At 34.3% G+C, this 15,032-nt stretch overlaps 1 protein-coding gene across 17 annotated transcripts in view; it reads right to left on the bottom strand.

Annotated features, from left to right (window-relative positions):
* The window catches only part of SGIP1 (SH3GL interacting endocytic adaptor 1), a 115,823-nt gene that overhangs the window by 50,689 nt on the left and 50,102 nt on the right, over positions 1-15,032 (bottom strand). For 12 of the 17 annotated variants that reach the window (XM_039329078.1, XM_039329075.1, XM_039329082.1 and 9 more), the window contains 9 exons: positions 13,948-14,002; positions 13,289-13,464; positions 7,964-7,975; positions 6,196-6,207; positions 5,273-5,297; positions 4,081-4,132; positions 2,800-2,885; positions 1,803-1,895; positions 583-657 (listed from right to left, as the gene is read on the bottom strand). In XM_039329078.1, coding sequence (XP_039185012.1) covers positions 583-657; positions 1,803-1,895; positions 2,800-2,885; positions 4,081-4,132; positions 5,273-5,297; positions 6,196-6,207; positions 7,964-7,975; positions 13,289-13,464; positions 13,948-14,002 — 586 coding nt within the window. The remainder of the gene's footprint in view (positions 1-582; positions 658-1,802; positions 1,896-2,799; positions 2,886-4,080; positions 4,133-5,272; positions 5,298-6,195; positions 6,208-7,963; positions 7,976-13,288; positions 13,465-13,947; positions 14,003-15,032) is intronic. The other 5 variants (XM_039329086.1, XM_039329084.1, XM_039329076.1 and 2 more) reach the window with 1 other exon arrangement.

Genomic DNA, 15,032 nt, shown 5'->3' on the forward strand with positions numbered 1-15,032 from the left:
CAAGAGAGGTAACCATCTACCATAGACCATGTATATATAAATGAAATATTGATAAAAAGAGAAAAAATTCTGATCCAAAATGTTACATATGTTTATAAAGAAATATTTTAAAAATGGAGTTGGTATGCATGGCAATTTTCATTACATAACAGAATCACTTGTTGATTGAGAAAAAACCCTAAATGCATTGAGATTCAAGACAAACATATATAAGCTACCCAACTTCTTTTCTTATAAAAAATTCAGTTTAGTAAACAAAAGCTTACTGATAAAATTACCAAAAACCATTCAAATTAAATTTGATTACTTAATATAGCACAGGCAACAGAAGCATTTCAAAATGTCAAGCTTTTTAGAAAATAATGTATAAAGCTTCATCAGATATTTTCTGGAATCTAAAAAGAGAAATCTGCTTAAAATGTTTTGTGAACAAAATATTAAACACACATATGCATAATACTATTAAGAAATTACAATTGAATTCATATTGAGGTTTCATAATGTATACTAAACAAGGTCATAATTATTATGCAGCAAAATATACAATGATTCAATCTGACTATTTATGTCAAATATTCTTACCTACTCCAATTGTTAAAGGAGAACCAGCCTGGGGAGGTGTAGCAGGAATGTTTTTGGGAGGAAGTGGTGGAGGTGCTGTAACATAAAAGGAATATTTCAAAGACAAGGATGGACAAAGCTCAATCACAAAGAAATTGACTAATAATAATAATAATAATAATAGTAGTAGTAATAATAAAGTTGGAAGGGACCTTGGAGATCATCTAGTCTAGGGGTAGGCAACCTTGGCTCTTTTATGACTCGTGGACTTCAACTCCCAGAATTCCTGAGCCAGGAATAAAAGAGTTGAAGTCCACGAGTCATAAAAGAGCCTAGGTTGCCTACCCCTGATCTAGTCCAACCCCCTGCTCAGGCAGGAAACCCTATACCATTTCAGACAAATGGCGGTCCAGTCTCTTCTTTAAAACTTCCAGTGTTGGAGCATTCGCAGCTTCTGGAGGCAGGTTGTTCCAGTCATTAATTGTTCTAACTGTCAGGAAATTTCTCCTTAGTTCTGGGTTGCTTTTCTCCTTGTTTAGTTTCCATCTGTTGCTTCTTGTCCTGCCTTCAGGTTCTTTGGAGAATAACTTGACTCCCTCTTCTTTGTGGCAGCCCCTGAGATATTGGAACACTGCCATCATGGCACCTTCTCTTCATTAAACTAGACATACCCAGTTCCAGCAACTGTTCCTTATATGTTTTAGCCTGCAGTCCCCTGATCATCTTTGTTGCTCTTCTCTGTACTCTTTCTAGAGTCTCAACATCTTTTTTACATTGTGGTGACCAAAACTAGATGCAGTATTCCAACTCAGTCTCGTGTAGATGTAGCTGCAATTCAGAGAGTTCATTGTACAAACAGAACACATTTCTACTTGTGCAGGGCTACCAGTTGTTAGCATCTGACCTTCAAAGAACATCCCATAATTTTTATGCAGAATATCTCTACCATCAGAAATACACACTTAATATGGTAGCATACATAATGTTACTAAATTTTTTCATTTTAAAATGAATATAGCAATTTTAATGATACATTTTCTGATTAATGTCTCTTTCTAATATATTATATTGGCAGTAAAGGTGAGTTTTCATTGCACGGTTGCATTAATATCTCTGTTTCCACATAGTATAACGAGCCACAATCCCTAATGGATTTACTTATTTCTGTGTTTTAGAATTTTTCAATTACAAAGGCCAAACAAATTAAACCACTTTTTCTACCAGGAATTATTCTAACTTACTTCCAGATGGGAAGGGTCGTGATGGATCTGGAGCTTCTACACTTGAGTTTTCTGGTTGCATAGAACCCCAAACTTCAGACTGATCTACGGAACCTGAAGTCACACAGATATATAACAACATATTAATCTAGGAGTAACACAAGAGCTTGATTCTCTTTTATTTCCAATAGCAGTTTAACTATGAACTTTCGGTATTAGCGAATTACAGCAGCTACTCAAATAAAAGAAATTTTTTAAAAATTAATCCCAATACTTGTAAGTACTATTTTGAGCGTTTGTTTTACCATGAAATAGGCAGTACAATATTGGAACCAGTGGCTTCCTGACGCGTGTATCCAGTTCACATTTCTCATTCATGTAATATGGCAAACATTTTTTAAAAAATATCAAAATGCTCCTTAAAAATGATTCGGATAGGAGCAAAAAAGAAACTTAACATAGATTTGATTCCATGTTTTCTTAGGTTAGCAATTCAGCACTCCAAGTGAGCATAGATATGCTCACAATAAGAAAAAAAACAGTCAGCTGAATTTGCTAAGAGAGCACAGGGACATCGTGATGAAAGCAGCATTGGAATACACACCCCACCCTTTCCATACCTGCACTAAGAGGTTGCATGCAGATACAAAAGGGGCAGAGCTTGGGATGAAACTGCTTTTGTTATTCTGAATAAAGCAACACACTCTGGGGAAAAGGACAGAGTTAATCAAATGATGGATCTAATGATTATTTCAGGTGAATCAGCTTGATGCAAAGACTATAATACATGGCGCATGGTCTGGGGATGATATTGAACTGGAACAGATAAGATCCAAGTTTCAATCATAGAGGTTAATTGGGTAACTTCCAAACAATCACATTTTTCAATCCAAAATAACACAAAGGCTATAAGGAAGAAACTCAAATAGAGAGAAAGCTAGGTATTCCCACCTGAGCCCCTAGCCTAGGAGAAAGGCAAGCTATGAATCTAATAAATAAATGCAATTTAATAATTTACCTTCCAATTTGTCTTCTTCAAATGCAGATTCTAGGGGTGGACCAAATAATGGTGCTAGGACAGTCTGGTCTTCTGAAGTTCTTTTGCTACAGGAAAATTAGTTACTTGACATCAGCAGATGTGACAAACTGGTTAGATTTTTTTTAAAAAAAATCTTTTCCATAAAATCAAGTGTCAAACTTTTAAATGTCATTTCATATATTTACACAAGAATTGAGTTTTGTTTTGACATTGCTTGTTATAGATCTGCTATTAATCATTGCCACATCTATGTAGCAACTATGCAAGATATATTTTAATAATTAGTATCATGTCCCAATGCTTAATTCTGCTCACTAACTATTGTGTAGATTGGGTTGTCGTCCTCTCTCTCTCACTCTCTCACTCTCTCTCATTTAATGTGTATGTGTCTCTGTGCATATATTATGTACATATACATATATGCATACGCATTTCTGTGTGTGTAGTGTGTGTATGCATAAATCTGTGATATCATATTGTTTATGTATTTGGTCTACCACAGCAAATTGGGATAAAAGAAAGTTATTCAAATATTTCGATTCCAAGCCGTTTGGCACCAATCATTCCCTGTGTTTGTTCCTGAACATATTTATTAATCAAATGATATTAAAGAAATGTTAATCAATAATACTTTTCCTTTTGTAAAACACTAATGGTTCTTCTGGTATAATTTCTTCTTTGTCCAGTGTTCAGTCTTAATCATTAATAAATGACACATTTTAGGATAAACATTCAGAAAATGAATATGGTAATCCAATAAAATAATAAATCAGCTATATTTTGAATCCATTTTATTCATTTATTTGGAGTCTTATAAGTATAAATAATAGAGTAAGTATAAATAGATGGCAAGAACTGGCCCCAGTATTGTAAATTTTGTTTATACATTTCTGCCGATAGGCTGCCTTAATTCAATCATATTATTGGGCAACCAAGCTATTATATCTGTGTGAATTCACAGTCTGGTACAAGCAGATGTCCCCCCTCTCTAGAAGTTTAGATAAAAAAGGACATTGCAATATTCTTTTTCATACTCAAGATGTAAATAAAAAGGGCATGCCATTTTCCATATTGAGCCACACCCAAGGTTGAAAATTGGCCTTGAATTAGCTAAGAAAATCTATAATTTTATAGCTTTTTATAGGAAGCAAATGTAGAATTAATCTTTTAAGGCAACCAAGCATATAACAATAATCCTTCCAAAATGTCCATTTTGGGAATAAGAATCCCACATCTTTGGGCACTCAGTTTTACACTAACCTCAGAAGCTCTGGAGTAGGTGTTGAACGCCGGGGTCTTGCTATCTCTTCACCTGGCACAAAATATACATTTAAAATTATGTTCTTGGAGTACAATGTAGACAAACTGCCTGCAGACTCTTAAATAAAGTCAACTGAACAATAGGCCCCTGAAGACATGGCATTTATGCTGAACTGAGACCACAAGTATATCCCTTTTGCATAATATTGTGATTTTTGTAGCCTTTTTGCAGTCAAGGCAATTGTTTTTGCAGGAGTGTAGGAGTTATTTCTGCAAGAACAATTCTGCAGTGTTAACTCCTAAGCTATGGGATAATTCTTCTATTGACAGTAACACTCAACTTTCCTGCCTCCTGGCTCCTCAGCAATTTTCTATCATACCACCTTGCCACCATTTCATTGACTTTAAATTGAACCAAGGAGTGTTTTCTTTCTTTGCTCATAAGACATAGATAAGAATGGGAAGCTAGGGCTGAATGAAAACCAATACATGGGTTCCATGGTTGGTCAACTGGAAGGCACACTAGTAAAACTGCAGCCTGCATGAAAGGCTAATTTAATATCTTTAAAATATGATCATATGGCCAAACATTGTATAATATTAAAATTATAGTTAGGCAATCTACGTTTTTCTACTTAAGGCATACTAATACTTAATAAAAATGGCAGAAACCTAACTATGGCCCCTTAACATAATACAAGATTTCATAAATCATTCCAGATTAATTATGCCCCCCAGTCTTTCTACATATATTGTAACATTTCACATTTTAGGGCTACCTATGTGTTTTTATGAAAAAATAAATGCAATTAAAATATTTTCGTTAAATATATGTATTTTTATTAGATATATGAGAGTATCCCATAAGTTATGACTGATATTTCACTTACACCCAGAAAAAAAGGCCTATTGATATGGTTTGTGCACATTCTGCATATGCACTTTGATTTAAAATGCATCATTTTAATTTAAGACCACCAAAGACTATTAATTATATTTATGCATTTGTACAGTTCAAAGCAGTATGCAGAAGTATTCTCAATCTGTTTTGAGATCTAGTTCACAAATGTTCTGAATCTTTCTTGTTAATTAGCTGCTGCTGCTCTTTTAGAATATGAAAATTATGAAAGAAATCTACTCCATCATGGATTTTCACCAGTTAAAGTCCAATGTGTTTTTAAATGATACTTACTAGATAAGTTCCTCTTAACTGTACCCTAAAATTAAATACAGAAAACTACAGTTTAGAATTAAAGGTTTATATTTACATAAAGGGAACATTGCTCTGTTTTGAAATGCTGAAAAGCCATAGATAAATAACATTTGTAAAACAAAATATACACTAAATTGGGTTAATGCAGTACACTTTGTGGTTCCTTTGCCATTTTATTCATTTATTCATATTTACATACATCTTTTGAATAGAGCTGAGCGTAATAGTTACAAATGTATTCACACAAGAATTTTACACATACTCAGTTTGCCAAGAAGTCCTAGACAACATGTTTATAGCCCCAGAGCTAGATAATACATTCATAAAATCTCATTTGCTTGTATATTGGTTTATGTCCAATTTTTTAAACTAAAAATCTGTAATATTGAAAAAGATGGGGAAAAAAATAGAAACAGAAAACCGAACACTCGGGAAATATAAACATAAACAGGACGTATCTATGCAAAAAGTGATCTTATATATTCTTCTGATAGCTCGTTATACTTTATATATCAGAATAGAGGGTGACAGAGGATCGGATCCAGAATGGTTATTCTGACCATTTCTGCATGTGTTTTTCAAGGCGGATCTTTTCTTTTCAAATCATATTCCATGAAATATTTTAACATCAGAAAATGAGGCCATAACGTCACCTCCAAGGAAAAGGGAAGATCAAGAGGAACTGAATGATCAAGAGTTCAATAGGGAAGGTTTTAAAGAGAATAAAATGGGAAATATTTCTTAACCAACGAGATTCTTATTAAGCTTGGCAGGAATTGTTATCTCCTAAACACTCTCTGCAAGTTATGTGAGGCATATTCCCCAAATAAATTTAAATTAATCCTGTCTTAAATTACCCATTGTCATTTACCCAACTGTTTCAAGATGAATTCATGACCTACCGGGCTGCGTCTCTGTGATCAGCAAAAAAGAAGAGAGAACAGATACCTAGTCAGAGAGTGAAAGATCAGTAATAAAAATGGCTTTGGATGGTAGGAGATCTTCTAGCTTTACAAAATATTAATTTCAAAACTATTTTTCCTCAAACCGTTGTCTTCCCAAATCCACTTAAAGTCTTGGGCCTGTTTAAATTTGATTTTAAAAATGAACCTATACTATGAAGATATTTGCTGGAACAACATCAACAGAAAATCCACATTTGCTTATTTTTATCCCACATATTAATTGTTAAAAGATTATTATAGATCTAACATTAATAAAAATGTTACAGATCTAAAGTTAATTAAAGTTTTAAATTAATCAAAAACCGTGTCCTCTTTCTTTATATATTTTGGGCAGTTCAGGAGACTGGCCTGACACATTTGCAATTACTTCCAGTCTTTCTTTGGAAATTCAAAAATATGTGCATACATTGTCAGCTTCTTATATTTTTAAAAATTGCCAATTATTCCTTGTGCTGGAAAAGGCTGATACTATGGAGCTAAATATTCTACCTTTTCTTTTTCTTTTTTTCTGAAAAACAGAACACTTTGGATGTTGTCAATATTCACATATACCTATTATTACTCTACATAACTTTTACCTTATGTTTCATTCTATTTATCATATCTGTAGTTATGTTTTTGTTAGTCTTTATGTCCTGTCTAGTTGCGATTCGTCAGCTCGTTGAGACCCTTATTCTGCCAAAATAGTGAAAATCTGTTATTTCTGATCTATTCACTGTGTGAGTGGTTTGAGACAGTATGCTTTGCTTTTAGATTATACCATATAATACAAACTATTATTTATATCATGTATGTTATGTAAAAAAGAATCATATACAAAACTCTCATATCTTTTTAATATTGTTGCATAAGCAATATCTAATAAGTTATTCATGGAAGAGTCTAATTTTGCCATTGAACTATGCTAATATATCTCCTAGTCTAGAAGAGTATGTTTTTATGAGAGTGATAAACTGGTCAATCTTTAGTAACAAAATTAATTTGGAATAGGACACTTGCTGTGTGAATTTAGTGCAAATTCTCTATAGATTCTCTGCTGGACAATTTTGAAGCTGCTGTGCTTTTTTCATTTCCTATCCTTGCTTCTTCTGCCTTTAAAGACATTTAGTAAGAATATTTCAGTGCTTTATTGTGTCAAACTTTGAACCTATCTGGCCCAGATTTTACAGGCTAAATATTCTTTAAAGAATCTTCTATCTATGCTATTTTTTAATGGTATTTAATCTTCAAATTTTTTATCAAGCTGTACCTCAAACGTTCAAAGTGAATTTTGTTACCTTTGAATCTCACGTCTAAAATCCTCATGGATTGCCTATTTATTCTAACAACTTTAGAAGGTCAATTAGTTTGAGGAGCAACCATGTGGTCTGCAGACCAGCTGCTTGCATGGATAACACGGTCCCTGCTTCTTCAGGGAAAGCAAATGGTTCAAGTAGCATGCGGCCATTTTTTATTTCCCATTAGTGCTGCTGGCAATATGTGGGGAAGAACTGTGCTTCCTTCTCAGAGCCTCTCTTCCCCAAATTCTCCTTCGTTTATTCCTTCTTGTGAAATGACCTGAAGATGAACAACCTGACAGCACTACCTTCCCAGATATTACAAAGTATATATGTATATACATGTGCATGTACACAAACACACACACACACACAAACTATTTACATCCAATAGCATGAGAGTATTAGGGAATAAGAAGGCTTCTTACCGGACTTTTCCTCTGCAAAATGCATTAAGATAAAGAAGAGAAAAAAATAGACATTTTCCACTTACATAATCCATGGAAAAAATAATGAAATGATACATTAAATATTTTACAGAACAGTCCTAAAGACATCTATTCAAAAATCAATTTTAATTAAATTCACTTTCAAAAGTTCCATATGTAACTATGAAAAGACTAAAAGTTTTTTTACTGTCAGATTGTTCTCAGCTTAACTGGGTTCAGATCTTTTGTGTACCTATTTAGATGCAAGACATATTGTATTCAATGAGACTAACTCACAAGTAATGACGTATAGCTTTGCAGTCAGAAACTATTACACAATTTAATTGAGAACAAAACTTACTGATTATGTATTGGAACAGCACATTTCCTTTGGTAATCAAATAGAATCCAATTAAAATTCAACAGACAGCTCTAAATACTAATTTAGAGAGATGAAATGAAATCTTTCCTGCAGTTTCATTTTCAGTCCACAATTATCTGTTTGCCATCTCCATGAGGTATGAGATGAGTTAGTTGAGAAGGCAGTTCTTCTTTGTCAAAATGCCACAAAGGGTTAAAACTAACCTGATCTTTTCTAGCATGTGTCAGTTCCAAATTATTTTCCCCTTTCTTTTTCCTTTTAAATAGTGTAGGACCTTAAAAATGTTACTTGCTCCCAAGTGCTCCCCCATATTTTTTCTATGTTTGAGCAGATGGTCATTATCTAAAGTAGACTGTGGAGTACAGCAAAGCCTTGCTAAGTCTATTAGACTAATTAGGAAGAAGGAAGGAGAGAAATAGGGCACATTTGTCTTCTCTTCTCCATCTAACAGTGTTGAATTATTTGGGCATAAATTCTCAATGATGAAGTTGGCAGTGTAAGCATCTCACAAAAATTATTTTGTTAACACATCACCTTGAAGAACAGCTCATAAACATTCATCACACAGAAACACACACCATAATCAGATTTTCTTGGTAGAAAAATAATGCATCACTCAATGGTTTATAATACATTATTGAGATAATCATAATGTTATTAAGAAGAGCAAATAATTGTTATTATTGCTTTATTTAACATTTATTTCATAACATTTCAAGCCAACCTTGCTATAGCCAGTGAGTCATGATTTTATAACAGTGATGTTTGAGGCAAAATTTTAAGATGGGCTTATGTTTCTTGTATTTGCAAAATAAATTCAATAGCAACGATGTCTGAAAAAAAGTTTTAAAATACCGTAACTCTTCTGCTCTCTAATCTGTTTAAACAAAGGCAGGATAAATCCCATTATAGAAAGAATTATAGTCGATAGATATGCTGCAACCATCATCCATATATCCCCTCAAAGTCATATAAAGTGAGAATGACTTTTTCTTGAACAATAAAAGGAATATACAGAATATATGCTTTGTACCAGCCTTTCCTTTTACATTTTAACATGGCAATTTTTCTCCATTTCTGCACAAACAGAGCTGGAGTAATTTCAGTCCTGCTATTGGTTTGGCTCTAATCTTTTCAGGTTCTGATTTCTGGCAAGAAACAGAGACTCACAGTGGATTTTCAGCTTATGAGACACCTAAACTAAATTAGCATCACTAAGAGTCATATATTCAGGAGAAAAAGAAGAAAATGCTAGTTATATAATCAGCTCTATGGGAGAAAACAACACTTTGGATTATAGCATTTCACTTTGCTCCAAAAAATATAGTACTTTTAAATTTAAATTGATTATATCCAGACCTTTGTGAATGACATGACTTTATTTTTAAAGGAAACCAGCATTTTAAAAAGTGTTCTGTTAGAGAAAAAGGTATAACAATTTTAGGACATTTCATATTTCCCCACTGTATTGTTCTCATGCTGTTATACGTAGCTTTTCAACTCCTAGAACAGTTTTAGAAGAAGCTGCAGGGAAAGGAGAACATATTTTTTTCCAAATATATTAAATTCTATTTAATGTACATCTGGGTCTAAACTTATTAGATATATGTATGAATGATCTAAGCACACTTTCCCATACATAATATGTAATTCTCTCTTCCTACTATAAGTCAATTAAATCGGGATACTACAGAACTTCTAGACCACCATAATAATATTGCAATTACTATTTACTTTGTAATACTATCTGAACACTAGGTTTCAAACAATTTGCCTCACTAAAATTGTTTCCAGCTCTGTATTACAAATATGTTGCTGGATTCTATGTTGTTAATGCCAAATGATAGAAGAAACAAATCCACATAGTTTCTTTAACTGAAAATTTGTAAGCTTTATGAAATTATGTCAAGTGCAACTTTATTATTTACTACTAATCATTTCTTATAAGTTCAGTAACTGATAGTAACCAGGGGCCAATTGGGGGAATGTTGCAACCATCCTTTTTTGTACTGTTGTCTTTTCCACAAAATAATTGTGAAGCTACTATTATTACAAGACTGATAAACTTGTAGACTTGCAGTTCATTTGCATAATTTTTGTGAAGGAATGTTATTAAAATGGTTAATGTCTAAAGTAGATATATAACTATCTATCTGATGAAGAAATCACCCCATTGAGTCATAGTTGAGGCAATTAGAAGCTAACCACCTGTGTGGGATGAAAGTCAGTTCTATTTAGTGTTTAATGAACTAATCATCAGATGAAGCAGAAACAAATCCTAATGAAAAATCCTGGGTCAATATACTGTTTGAGTAGTTTGAGTATTAAGCTTGAACTGCTTAATATAATTCATCCTCAGGTATCGGTCCAAACAGTACAAACGCTCTCTAAGAAGGAGTTCTGACATAAGACCACTGGATTTATCTTTTCAGTTTACTACTGTATATTATATTTATTCATGTGCATTTTTTCCAGGATGTCAGCCATATGCTGCGTTGGAGAAAGAGGGCACTGCTTTGAGGAAGTGGAAAGATTTCTTAGGATGATGAGCAGGTATTCATTTTTGAAAATGGTGTTTTTGATAAGAAATAGAGTTATACGTATCTAGAAACCTGAATGGATCACCAGATGAGTTGGCTAACTGATGTAAGAGTTAGAAGGCTAGCACATGTCATCTATATAACTTGACAGTGTTCAGAAGCAATGATCACAATACACATCTCTATTAAAGACACTGACACACCCCAATGTTCTTATGTAATTCAAGAAGTCCTACATATATGTACATATGTATATGTATATGTGTAACTGGAAGTTGAAAGCTCTTTTCTCTGAAATGATACTTATTCCACATGTAGGACTACCTAGCTGTTTTTTTTTAAATTAAGAAATATCAATATTTTGGTAAGAAAATTATGTTTGGAGTTGAGTATTCAATTTGTTAGGGACGGAGAACATGTATGTGTTTCACTTTGAGAGCGGGCGACTAAATTTCATTTTTGATGTGTGCCGTTGTGCCCACAGTAAAAAAAATGACAATAAAGGTTATCTATCTTATCTCTTCAGGATAAGCAGCAACTATGCAAAAGGGACAATTTCCATATGAACAAAAATAATGTCTAACAATATTTGTTATTTGTCATGCTTAATAATACCAAATCTTTCATGTTTAACCTGAAAAAGGTGACAACATATGTTTTATATTGTCCTACAGAGGTGGGGTGGGGTTGAGAGAAATAAATGCTAAGAAGTATCCAGTTTGAGATGAATCTCTTTGGAATCTAAAAGAGAAAACTGATCATCCATATGGGTTCAGTGGGTAACAGGACACAAGCATAGAGCATGTTAGTCAACCAAAGTGATCAAATAGTTATACAGAAAACTTGTATTCCTAACCATACCGGGGTAGAGACAAATCTAGCCTGGGAACACTAATAGTATTAATTTCAAGCCAAGAGTGGAAAAGTGAAGGTTTAATTTTAAAGAATAGAGATACAAAAGTCATAACCAAAAGCACAGAATGCAGTCATCTCTGAACACATATAGGCTAAAGGAAGGACATACTGAGACAGTGCTATAATAGGGAGCATCTTGTCACTCTAGACCAGTGATTCTCAACCTTTCTAATGCCGTGACCCCATAATACAGTTCCCCATGTTGTGGTGACCCCCAAGTGGGTGTGGCCACCAGTAAGAGGGAGTAGGACAGCTAGGGAAAAGGGAAAAAAATGGCAGACAGCATGGTTTGGCGACCCCCGTGAAATGGTCATTTGACCCCAAATGGGGTCCCGACCCACAGGTTAAGAACCACTGCTCTAGACATTGCCAACAAATTGGCCATCTCCCAGAATGGGTCTTGAGAATTCTTGTCATGTTAAACTTCTAGAAATAAAGCTTTACACTTAACATTATAGGTACATTATTCAGGTCCCGGTAATGCTACCCATCACTTCTACATCTCACAAAGATTCTTCATTCTTCATCTTTTTATCCTGGATCTCTTTTGGAAATTGGAAACCCAATTTCCAATAACTGAGATAAAAATAGGAGAGCAAACAACTCAGTTTAATTTTTTAAAAATCTCTGTTGTGGCCATTTCATGACTATTTTTTTTAAATAAAAAGTTTTTTATTTTTCATTTATTCATACAAAATACAATTCAATTAAAATAAATTCCTAACCATTGGTACCGCCTGCCCATTCCCCCCAGGCCGCGTCCACCCTCTCTAATCCTTCCCTACTTCCCTCCTCTTTCTCTCCTCCCCTCCTACTCTCTTCCCCTCCTCTTTCCTCTAACCATCCTACTTCCTCCCTGCTCCTTCCCCCCCCCTCATCCCTCTCACACACAATTTCATGACTATTTTTAATATGGCCTCTTATTTCTCTTTCAAATGCTTTTCAAAATACTACTACTACTACTACTACTACTACTACTAATAATAATAATAATAATAATAAAGTTGGAAGGGACCTTGGAGGTCATCTAGTCCAACCCCCTGCTCAGGCAGGAAACCCTATATACCATTTCAGACAACTGGCTGGCCAGCCTCTTCTTAAAAACTTCCAGGGTTGGAGCATTCACAGCTTCTGGAGGCAGGTTGTTCCACTGATTAATTGTTCTGTCAGGATTTTTTTTAAAATATAGATGATATCTATGTCATGTATTTATTTCTAAAACCATAATAGCAGCATGGAGAGAAAATTGCTGTAACTTCTTTAAAATGTTCTCTAAAAGATCTGTCAAAAGCATGAAGTAGCTATGGAAGTCATGATATTTTTCAACATATCTTGAATCCAAAATGTTTTTAGGAAGCCCTTATGCTGTGAAATATGCTGTTTGGAAGAGATGAATAACATAAACTGATTGTATGGCACACCTGGAAAATAAGCAAAATACAATCTGGGAAGTCTTAGGAAGTAGCAAATTAAAAATATGTTGCTTACCACTGGTGAAGGTGAAAGTGCAATGTTGCCTATAGAAGCTTTCAGTTCATCAACAGTTGCTGCGCTCTTAAGAGTGTCTTTAGATTGCAAAGGTTTAATCTTAATGTTGAATTTCTTATGTGCCTCCTCTTCCTCTTCAGATTCACTTGAAGAATAAAAGTGCTTTCCTTTGGTAGGTAGAGCACAGTTAAAGAGAAGTGCAACCAATCTGTAGACTACAATACAACGTTATTTCAGTTTCAGGATAGACCTATCAAGGCACCAGTTTTAAATGAAGGGTATGATTCCAGTGGCGTACAATACAATTTTAGTACATTACAGTACATAAGTTGGAAGCAAAGCTCTAAACTTAGAGGGAGAAATCAGACACTGCTCCAAAGAGCCTTGAATATGGTCCATTGTAGAGGGCTCTCCATTATGGGAGCAGATGGCATCTAGAATCAGGCAATCTCTTCCCAGGGGCACAATATATATTTACAAAGAACATAGAACTAAAAATGCTAATAACATTTGAATCCTACTCTTTTTCTCTCTGTTGGGATTTTTTTTTTCTCTTCAATATCAGAGAATTCAGACATTGGGAAGATTACATGACTGAGTTTTGAGCTGGGAATTCTGGCAGGTGTAGCTAGAAGTTGCACATTAAAAATAAAGGATATAGCCTAGTTCTTCTGGTCTGGTGCTGTATCCTTCTTCATCAAGTTCAGGTGAATTCTGGTGTGGCAAATACAGTGAAGGAGTCAAAGTATAAACATTCTTTTCTTTTCCCCCATTTCCTCAAAAATCTCATTAATGAGGCATTTACTTATTTATTTTGAGAATTTATAAGGCCTCCAAATTAAAAAAAAAACCACTACAACAAAAATAAACATTAACAGAAAAGAAACCAACCATATATCATTAAAAAGTAACCTAACATATACATTCTAGGCATAATCATTCATACCTTATCTGGACTATTGCAATGAACCCTATATGTGGGACTACCCTTAAAGCTACAGCTGGTCCAAAGAGTGGGAGCAAATAGTTATGGGTCCCTCTCAATATGTCCATGTAATACCACTGTTGTACTAGGTGCACTGGATACCAGTGGGTTTTCAGATACTATTCAAGGTGCAATGGTTGCATATAAAGCTCTACCTAGCATAGAAATTGGTGATTCAAAGGACTATCTCTCCAATTTCTCCAAATATTTGCAATATAGTTTTGCTTCCAAATCAAATGGGCCAAGTGTTCATAGACACATGAAACACTAGATGGGGAAGACTAGCAATTTATTTGCTCTTCTGTTTGTGCAGAGAGGAAGCAATGTTCTTTTTTAGGCACAGCTCTGATAAACTAAGGGAATGGACAAGGTCCTTAGTTATTTCTAGCTTGGAAGGATAACCATTGATCAATGAGCAGTTTGCAGTTTTCTTCGCTCAGTTCTTGGCCAGAGAGGTGAAATAACCGTGAAGTGTTGCCTCACAGAGTTATAAACATGACTGCACTTGTATTGGTCTGATGTCCAAACAGATCTTAAGTCAGTGAATACAGCTCAAATCAACCTTGGATTTCTTTTAAACTGAACTGAGTAGGGATGAGAGAAAGCAAGTTGGTTATGTGGGAAAGTCCTAAATTTCTGCCCAAGTGAAGCTAGATTTATTTATTTAGTAAATGTGTGTAGCCACTCAACTCACATATTTCAACTCCTTCTAGCCTTAGTTTTTGCTAGAGGGTTCCAAAAAGTAGTTGAATTCTCACT

The sequence above is a fragment of the Crotalus tigris genome, unplaced genomic scaffold (genome assembly GCF_016545835.1).
Source record: "Crotalus tigris isolate CLP2741 ecotype Arizona unplaced genomic scaffold, ASM1654583v1 scf7180000024387.2241675, whole genome shotgun sequence".
Classification (NCBI taxonomy): Eukaryota; Metazoa; Chordata; class Lepidosauria; order Squamata; family Viperidae; genus Crotalus; species Crotalus tigris.